The sequence below is a fragment of the Musca domestica genome, unplaced genomic scaffold, assembly GCF_030504385.1.
Source record: "Musca domestica strain aabys unplaced genomic scaffold, Musca_domestica.polishedcontigs.V.1.1 2, whole genome shotgun sequence".
Lineage (NCBI taxonomy): Eukaryota > Metazoa > Arthropoda > Insecta > Diptera > Muscidae > Musca > Musca domestica.
The window spans coordinates 22,787,429-22,797,901 of record NW_026712249.1 but is presented as its reverse complement, the minus strand read 5'-3'; the positions used below and the strand labels follow the sequence as shown (position 1 = coordinate 22,797,901).

The following is a 10,473-nucleotide window of genomic DNA, read 5'->3' as shown; positions in this document are numbered from 1 at the left end:
GTCAGTCAGTTAATCAATCAATCAGTCAGTCAGTATGTCGATTTTTTTCATTGACTTCATGGTTCTGACTTTCGAAGAACAATTTTTGTACAATGTCCTACTGGACTGGGTCAATGTGAATTTTTTCAAAGACCTTCTGATCAAAGTCATGGATATTTCTAGAAAGTTTTAGAAACTCTCCCACAAAAATTAATTTTTTACCTTCATCGAAATCGTAGACTTTTTAAGGGTTTTTATTTTCTACGAACCAAAATCGTGGATTTTTGCAGAATTCCTTGATCTTACCAAAATCGTGGATTTGTTTTCCAAACTCTTCTGATAAATTTTTTAGGGTTTTCAGGATTTTTTTTTTTTTTTTTGAAATCCTTCTTACAAAAACACTTGGTTTGTCAAGAGTTCTTCAAAACCCTCTTCTCCGAAATTGTGTTTTTTAAGATTTTTTAAAGCCTTCTCAAAAATTCCTATATAATGTATATATAAAAATGTCCATCTCCTGCTTCTGGCACTTTTAAACCGGAACACTTCAGCAGGACCATGTAGTAAACACTATGCTCAAATGTAAACTTAATGCACGAATTGCATTACCAGCGAATGCATTACAAAATGACCAGCAGGGTAACACAGGAGCCAGCGAAAGCAATAAGAAATGACAGCGCTGAATCAATGAATGGTTAAGTAGTCGAAGGACACGCGTTCACACACACAGAGAATATTGACAGTGTGGGTAGGGGTGTCCTTATCATAGTTAAGACAACATAAGCACACATGTACGCTGAAAGAGGAACCCCACCGCAGGATATGAAACGAGACAGTATTTGTATGGAAATTTGTAATTTTATTATTGCCTCATTTCGACTTACCGAACAGCTCATGAGGTTGTTTACACTTGATAAGAAACGAACAACAAATGCCAAGCAATAATAACATCTTGAAATCGAAGAGAAGTAACAAATTGCCCATGACATTCTGATATGTTTTTTTCGAGAAAATCAGAACAAGGGAAAGAAATCACATGCGACCGCAATTGAATGATTTTATTGTGGGAACTCCGAAGAATTCAATTATGGATTGTGGAAATGTTTTGGTAAACAATTATTTTTTGGCGAGTAATTAGGCTTCTTCAAGAAATTTTTTCAAGTATTGAATTCGAATAAAAAGGAATATTGAAGAGTAAATATTAATTTTACGAAATTGGTAAAGTTATCTTTAGACAAAGTCATTTGGAAAAATCTGTTGGAATCGAATGTTAATTTCGCGTTTTATCAGCTTCAGGGATTTTCAAAAATTTCAGCCTTTGTGGAGGAGGTACCACAGGGGTGGACTCATATATCCCATCTTCATAGCGGATCTTGTGTTAGTAGAAATAATGGGATGTGTGAAATATGAAGGAAACCAGATGCTTATTTCGGATTTTATAATTGTTTTGATTTTTCAAAACTTCGACCCTTTGTGGGAGAGGTACCAGAAGGTATCCTCCATCTTTATAACAGATCTTGTGTTGATGGAAATATTAACATGTACAAAGTCTAAATGGACTCGGATGTTATTTTCGCGTCTTATGAGTTTCATGGACATTCAAAATTTCGTCCCTTTTGTGGAGGAGGTATCAGAAGGAGTGGATTAATAAAAATATTGTGATGTGTGTTATTTGAAGACAATTATTTAACGGAATCGTTCCAAATTTGGTATTTGAAGTTCGTAATAGATACTGCAGCATAAAACAGAAAATAGGCCATATAGCTTCAATATAACGGTACCCCCTATATTCGGTATTTTGATGATTTTAGCTACATTATAAATAGATTTTTCTTCAAGTTTCGCATTTAAATATTGTAATAATCTATGACAAAATTGCCTATGCAGGTCCAAGTCGTCGTATAGGCATTCGGTATTTTTAAGATTTTAACAAAATTTTAACAGATTTTATTTTTTGTTTGGAAATTGCCAAATTTGTAGCAAATGGTGGAGGGTATTAAAAGTTCGGCCCGGCCGAACTTACAGCTTTTTATTTATTTATTTTTTTTTTAAAATGTTGACATTTTGTGTAGAGGTACCAGAAAGAGTGGACCGATATTGCCCATCTATGAACTCGATCTAAGTTTTACAATATTATGACCATGTATCATGTTTGGATCAAATCGGATACTCCCTTCGTATCCCCCCTCCTGCTATTATCCCTCCTTCTGATACTATCCCTCTTTCTAATACTACCCCACCCAACCACTAAAATAAACCCATGACTAAAATATTCCTGATCTTATTATCAGTAATATCGCCAAGACACTATCTAACTAATAAGCAAGAATTCTAAGGAATATTAATCCGAAAATTTCAAAATATGAGAAAGAGGGGGGAACTTATCCAATCTATATAGGTTACTTGGCGATGTAGACTTTCAAAACGTTGTCATTACGTTTGTAACACCTCAAATTATGAATTTTAGAACCCACAGAGTATATTTATTTTTAATCAGCACAAAAGTCTATGTCGATTTACTGATGCCCATCCGTCTATGGAAATTACTCTATCTTCTGAGCGCATTGAAGTAGGTTGAATACGTTTTACTCGGACGTGTGTTAGTCCTGCAGGACTTTGGGTATTGAAAATGGGAAATATAGATCCATTATTTGATATAGCCCCCATATAACTGTACCTACTGATTCAGATTTAATGGGTGTTATAGACACAATTGTATTCCTTCAACATCCTTGCGTAGAACTGTCAAAAGAGATCTTTGATGATTCCAGCGACATTTTTCATTGGAATTATTTCAAATTTCGTATTCTATGTTCGTAGTGGATACTACAGCCTGTAACAGAAAATTATCTGTTCAATTTCATGTCTTCGTATGGCCCCCTATATAACGGTAGCTCACAATGTCCGACATTTTGATACTTTTTCGAATTTTATCAAGTTTCGTTTTTATTTGCATATGACAAAAATTGCATATGCCAATCCAAGTCTTCGTATAGGCCCCAGTATAATGGTAGTTTCGGTAAAAATTTAGATATAGCTCCCATATATATCTTCGTCCGATTTGCTTTTTATTGTGCACCAATCGTGTAATATCAGTCCGAATAGTATGGAATTTTGCAATAATTATGCCAAATTTGATAGAAATCCGTTCAGATATAGCTATTGCTCCCATATATATTGTTCATCCGATTTGTTATTTTAATAATCCGCAGCCGTACTATGCACTCTGTAACAACAAAATTTGGGGAAATATATCAAATACAGCTCAGAAATACATTTGCTAAATTTTATCGAGATCGGTTCCGATTTGGATATAGCTCCCATATATATCTTTATCCGATTTCAAATTAATTGTGCACCAAATGGGCAATACATGTCCGAATTTAAAAGATACAAATGCTTCGGCATATTTAGTCATTTAAACTTTAAATTATAATTACAATCATAACTTGTATGATTGAATTCTCCCTTAAACACTTTTAATTGTTATGCGGAGCTCTACTAAATTAGTAAGGTGGTTTAGGGTATCATAAAGTCGACCCTGCCCGACTTGAAGACTTTCTTTACTGGTTAAGATTATAGCAGTGTGTTTCAACGTCGTAGTATAGTAGAATTTTATATACAAATGTACTGCAGAATTTTTTGAATCAGAATATTTTGAATATTAGTTTTAACCCATTTTTTAATCTCTGGCGACACGTTTGAGGATTAAATTAAAATATTTCTTGTGGTCTTGTCTGTAACATTGCCAAAGACGCTATACTCCTAAAATTCATGATTTAAATGGAATCATAATTTGAGAATTTAACAAGTAAAAAATCAGCTAAGTTCTGCCGAACTTTTAATACCCGCCACCATTTCGCAGGAACTTGAAAATTTCAGAAAAAAAATCCGAAAACTACCATTTAAATAAGCACCGTTATAAGGGGACTGCACGAAGACGTGGACCTGCATATACGTTTTATTTTTTTTTTTTTGCCATAGGTTGTAGTACCCATTAAGATCTTCCAATAAGAAATTTGAAACGATGTCCGTGAATAATGTTGCTGAAATTATCAAAATACCGACCATCAGGAGGTACCATCGTATGGGGGCTATACGAAGACGTGAACCTGTATACCCAATCATGGTACAATAAAAAGGTAAGATGGAGCTCCCAGCTGATTACAATTTTTATACCCTCCACCTTGGAGAGGAGGGTATATTAACTTTGTCATTCCGTTTATAACATCCTTAAATATTCGTCGTAGGCCCATAAAGTGTATATATTCATAATCACCATAAAATTCTAAAATTAACGATGTCCGTCTGTCTGTCTGTTGAAATCACGATTTGCAGAGCAATTTGTATTGTGTCTAGGATGATTGGTATTGAAAATCAGATATATCGTTCCACGTTTTGGTACTGTCCCCATATAACGGTACCTCCGATATTCGGTATTTTGATGATTTATGCCACATTTTTTCACGGATTTGTCTGAAAATTGGTACTTAACGGGTCCCAGTTCGTGTGGCAAAACATTGCATGTAGAGGTCCACGTTTTGGTATAGCTCCATATATAATGGTACCTCCCCATATTCGGTATTTTGATGATTTTTTCACACATTTTTTAACGGATTTGTCTGAAAATTTGTATTTATTGGTCTAATGAGTCCTAGTTCGTGTGGCGGAACATTGTATGTGTGGGTCCACGTTTTGGTATAGCCCGCATATAACGGTACCTCCCGATATTCGGTATTTTGATGGTTTTTGTCACTTTTTAAACGGATTTGTCTAAAAATTGGTATTTGTAGGTCATAACGGGTCCCAGTTCGTGTGGCAAAACATTGCATGTAGAGGTCCACGCTTTGGTAGCCCCCATATAAAGGTACCTCCCGATATTCGGCAATTTAATGGTTTTTGCCACATTTTTTCGCGGATTTGTCTAGAAATTGGTGTTTATTGGTCTTAATGTGTTCTAGCTCTTTTGGCGAAACACTGTATGTATAGGTCCACGTTTTTGTATAGCCCCATATATTTTTGAAAAATAAAATATTTGAAAAAAATCAGTGATTGGAAGAAACTTAAATTGAAATTGAGAGATTGAACACTTAGGAACATATTTTTGAGAGAACATCCATCGTTGCCGCTATTTGACTCATTTTAGAAGGGAAAAAAAATATCAAATAAATGAAAACAACTTTTTGCCTATAATTTTGAATAAATCTGACAAGAAGCGGGCATAGCCTCAGGGCTCTATTTCTGTAGTTTTATGAAGCTGTTCTATGTCCTTATTGTACCATGTACCCAATTTTTATACCCTCCACCATACATAGTATGGAGGGTATATTAAGTTCATCATTCCGTTTGTAACTCATCGAAATAATAATTTTAGATCCAACAAAATATATATATTCTTGATCAGCGTAAAATTTTAAGACGATTTAGTCTTGTCCGTCCGTCTGTCCGTCTGTTGTAATCGCCGCAATCAAAACGAGTAAAGATAGGAAGCTAAAATTTTGCACAGATTTGTCTTTTGTCTGCAGGCAGGTCAAGTTCGAAGATGGACTATATCGGTTCACGATATCGTATAGCTCCCATATAACGGTACCCCAAGATATTTGGTATTTTGATGATTTTAGCCACATATTTCAGCGGAATTGTCGGAAATTCTACACAATAAGTTCCATGTGAGCACTTTACCCCCTGAATGAGAATTGTCCATATAGGTCCATGATATCGTATAGCCCCATATAACGGTACCCCACCCCCATTATTCGGTACTTTTGGTGATTTTACTCACATTTTTCAATGGAATTGTCTGAAATTTCACACAAGGAGTTCCTTGTGGGTATTTTACCCCCTGCAAGATAATTATCTATATAGGTCCACGATATCGTATAGCCCCATATAACGGTATCCCCGATATTCGGTATTTTGATTATTTAAGCCACAATTGTCAACAGAGTTGTCTGAAATTCTACACAAGGAGTTCTTTGTGAGCACTTTACCCCCTGAAAGAGAATTGTCTATATAGGTCCACGAAATCCTATAGTCCCCATATAACGGTACCTCCCATTTTTTTAACATAATTTTTAATGGATTTCATTTTTTTTTTTTTTTTTTTTTTTGGAAATTTCCTAATTCGTTCCAAATGGTGGAGACTATTCAAAGTTCGGGCCGACCGAACTTACTGCTGTTTTACTTGTTGTCATATGCAGTAGTGCCAATTACGAACTTTAAATATGAAATTTGAAATAATTCTGGTAATTAATGCCGCTAAAATCATGAAAATGCCGAATATCGGGTGGTTCCGTTATATGGGGGTTATACGAAAACGAGGACCGACATGGCCCATTTACGAACATAACTTGCCTACTAGTAAACTATGCATGTATGCAAAGGTTTAGCCTTCTATCTCTATTCGTTCGAAAGATAGCGTGATTACAACAGACGGACAAACAGTTCGGCATCGTTAGATCTTTTTGGAATTTTACGCTGATCCAGAATATATACTTTTTAGAGTCCATTATAAATATTTTGAGGAGTTACAAACGGAATGACAAAGCTAATATACCCTCCATAGATTGGTGGCGATGAAAACTCTCAAATTGCCGATACAAGACTTTTATTTTTAGCCCTACCCTTGTAGTCTACTGAGTTTATCTTGTGATTATTTATTCTGTAGCACGGTGTAGTAGCGCAAAACTGCTCTATGACTTAATTTTTTAATGGCCACTCTATATTATTTACATTTTTACTTCCGCAATTTTACTATTCAGTAAGGAAGAATAAGGAAAGGTACATGAAACTGTATCCTCTCATCCTTCTGCCTTCTACCTCTCTTCAGCAGTTTTCAATCTATTTTGGAGGAACGCACACACACTCTGGCACTCTCACTCACTCAAATGCTTTGCATATTGCACTGAGGAACGGAAGAGTGGCTTGTATAACGGATGTCGTTGCAACGAAAAAAAAAAAATTGGCCAAAAGGCACAATGTTCTACATAGGAGTGTCACAGAAGGGGACAAGCTGAGGACCCAAAAACCTAAAGCCAGTCAGACAGCCGTATAGAATGTATGCGAAAGATAAATACCAGAAATTTGCTATACAAATTGTAGCTGTTCTGCTCAACAATGTCTATTTAAATGGACTTAAAATTTAAATAATCGCGAATTGAATAAATGTGGAGCGTGCCAGACTCTCAGTGTGGAACTGCCGTGTTCATTTTATTTCAATCTATGGGTGTACGAGACGGACGGATGGGGCAAACAGCGACAGTTTGTAAATTTGTTCACCTGAACTTGTTAACTATGCAACAAAAACGAATAAAAACTACAACATGCTGACAATTGCACAACGACAAAATTTGGAAAATTTATTAACAAACAAAACTACCAGAAAGCCCAGAAATAGTTTTAGCAAAGAAATGAGTTTTTCGAAAACGCAAAAAGTTTTCGTGGTTTATTGAATAATTTTCTTAATAATTGGAGGGCAATATTTGGCCGACAATTGTAATCAAAAATTTAATTATAGCATCGACTATAATTTTATAAAATTTAAATAATAATCCATGACGTATTTTCCGGTGACCGTAACAAATGTACACTTGAATTGGTATTTTTATACCCTCAGTCATATGGCTACAGGGGTTATATATCATTTTATACGGATTTTTTAAAAAATATTTTTTCAAGGCGAATTAAGGCGTGGATTTGTTTTTAAAAATATTTTTTCAAGGCCGTGGATTTTTTAAAGAATATTTATTTCAAACATTATCAAGGCGTGGATTTTTTAAAAAATAATTTTTTCCATATTTTTTTCTTGAAAAATATTTTTTTCAAGGCCCATCAAGACGTGGATTTTTTAAAGAATATTTTTTTCAAGGCCCATCAACGCGTGGATTTTTTAAAGAATATTTTTTTCTAAGGCCCATTAAGGCGTGGATATTTTAAAGAATATTTTTTTCAAGGCCCATCAAGGCGCGGATTTTTTAAAGAATATTTTTTTCCAGGCCCATCAAGGCTTGGAAATTTAAAATATATTTTTTCCAGGCCCATCAAGGCGTGGAAATTTAAAAAAATATTTTTTTCGAGGCCCATCAACGCGTGGATTTTTTAAAGAATATTTTTTTCAAGGCCCATCAACGCGTGGATTTTTTAAAGAATATTTTTTTCAAGGCCTATAATATTCTTCCTATATTTCCATCACCTAGCCCATACCTGCTATGTGTTTTCTACCACTTCAAATAAATTATTTGAGAATTTCTGAAAAATGCCTCCATTCTATGATTCCTCATCTGCAAAGTTTGGTGAAAAACTCCACTACACTAAAAACTACGGTCGGAGGGGTGTTAGAAGAAAAAAAATGGCGGGTGTGTATTAAAGATATCTGAAGTAGTCTGCAATATGAAAATTGCCTTTAACAAATCCTCAAGCAATAGTAGAACAATCTCGAATACTTTTGTTTGCTAATGACCCTACTTCCATGAAATATGTCTCTAGTAACCAGGAATTCCAGGAATTTGAGCTCAAATTTATTATAATTTATTCGATACTTATTGCACACTTTTCCCATACAATTCTTATGCAAATTACCCTTCCAAATGTTAAACAGCAACAGCTGTTGCCATACATTACCATACTCTTCCAGAAACGAAAAACAAAAACACAAGATTTAAAATATTTTATTTGTTTTTTTAATTGTTTTTTATTTCTGTTTTTACATAGTAAAATTTAACCGCGATAAATTTTATTTTTATTATGTTTTTCATACATTTATTTACAACAAAAAACATTAGCGTGAATTGAATATTTACAAAGCTGTTAGGACGACATTTGATGATGTGGGGGGAGAGAGAGATGAAAACACAACATCTACCCCCCTTTTATTGGGTTTTTACCCAATTAATGTCGTTGAACTTAATAAAGGGGTGAAACATTATATACAAAAAAATCGGGGGGGAGAGGGGTGTTCTTCTTTCACTTTTCACTTTATTCGAGAGGAAAAAAGCCATGAAAAACAAACCTCAGCTCAGCTCAGTTTGGCGAGAAAAATAAAGGCGTTGTGCTATGTCCTGGTCGGCGGAGGAGGAGGTGGAGTAGTAAAAAACAAGCAAAAGAATATTCAATACATTTAACGGTTGGTTGGAACGGAAACGGAAACGATAAGTCAGGCGGGGTGGGCGCACATCATTTAGTAACCATAGTGAATGCCATGACCGGCAACGGATGTATGCACCAAAGCTGGAGCAGCAACGGCAGCCCTATTTGAAAAAAAAAAACAGGATTTAAGTAAATAAAACAGAGTTAGTTTTAGTTTAGTTTGAATTTCGAAGAGGAAAATAGAAAAAACAACAAGTGGAGAAATGGAGTCGAACTTACTTCACCAAAGCTGGTGCAGCATAATGGGTGGCATAAGCTGGTGCAGCATAACCATGACCGGCCAAAATGGGACCATGGGCTGGAATTTGAACAAAAAAGAAAAGAAGAGAAGAAAAAAAAACATTGTGAGTAAATAAAACATAGTTTATCTAAGTTATGATGAACAAAAAAAAATAAACACCCCAGAAATGTAGGCATGAAAATAGTTCAGACTTTGTTTGACTTAAGTTGGGGAATTAAGGTGAAATTCGGATACTTGTTTTTTTAATACGCTTAAATACAAATTGCCACAAATTTAATTTTTTTTAATCAAAGCAAAAATTCAGTAGATTATGAAAGTAGATCCAAAAAGGAAGACACCTGCATAGACCTTTTTGGAGGTTACCTTGCGAAGTAACCTAAATAGAGGGGACAAGTTCCCAACTCTTCCAATTATTTAATTTTACGAATTATAATTCCTTGGAATCCGTTGATTTTGGGTATATAGTGTCTTCGGCAATGTTGCAGATAACCATGCAAGGATTACTTCGGAAGGAAATTTTAAACCTCTAACGAGTGACCAAAGGGGTCTTTTTGGTCCTTTTTCCAAAATATGTAAGGGATTGTAACAAGTCAAAATATTCCTCATAAAATTCAACTTTAGCTCTTGAAAGACGCCAGAAGCCTAAATCTTTCCTAAACGCCAGGAATTCAGGTATGTCTTCGGTAATGTTGCAGATAACCATGCGAGGATTACTTCCAAAGGAAATTTTAACCCTCTAACGAATGACCAAAGAGGTCTTTTTGGTCCTTTTTCAAAATATATATGAAAATTGCTTCTAGAAGGAATTGTAACAAGTCAAAATATTCTACAAACTTATTCTTCATAAAATTCTACTTTAGGTCTTGGAAGACGTCAGAAGTTTAAATCTTTCCTAAACGCCAGGAATTCAGGTATATTAAAAACATATTTTAGGGTTAACAAGTAAAAAACGGCTATGTTCGGTCGGGCCGAACATTTTATTCCCTCCACCATTTAGAAGAAACTTGAACATTTTCAAAAAAAAAAAAAATCCGTTAAAAAATTCCGCTCCAATGAAAACCCTTATAAGGGGTATACGAAGTCCTGCATAAGTAATTTGTGTCATAGGCTGT

At 34.8% G+C, this 10,473-nt stretch overlaps 1 protein-coding gene across 1 annotated transcript in view; it reads right to left on the bottom strand.

The window, feature by feature from the left end:
* Nucleotides 1–8,851: 8,851 nt before the first annotated feature.
* Nucleotides 8,852–10,473, bottom strand: part of LOC101890883 (cuticle protein 16.5) — a 43,802-nt gene continuing 42,180 nt past the window's right edge. Inside the window, exons 4-5 of the mRNA XM_005183316.4 lie at nt 9,340–9,418; nt 8,852–9,221 (exon numbers count right to left, since the gene is read on the bottom strand). Of these exons, the coding sequence (XP_005183373.1) occupies nt 9,152–9,221; nt 9,340–9,418 (149 nt within the window). The 3' untranslated portion in view covers nt 8,852–9,151. The remainder of the gene's footprint in view (nt 9,222–9,339; nt 9,419–10,473) is intronic.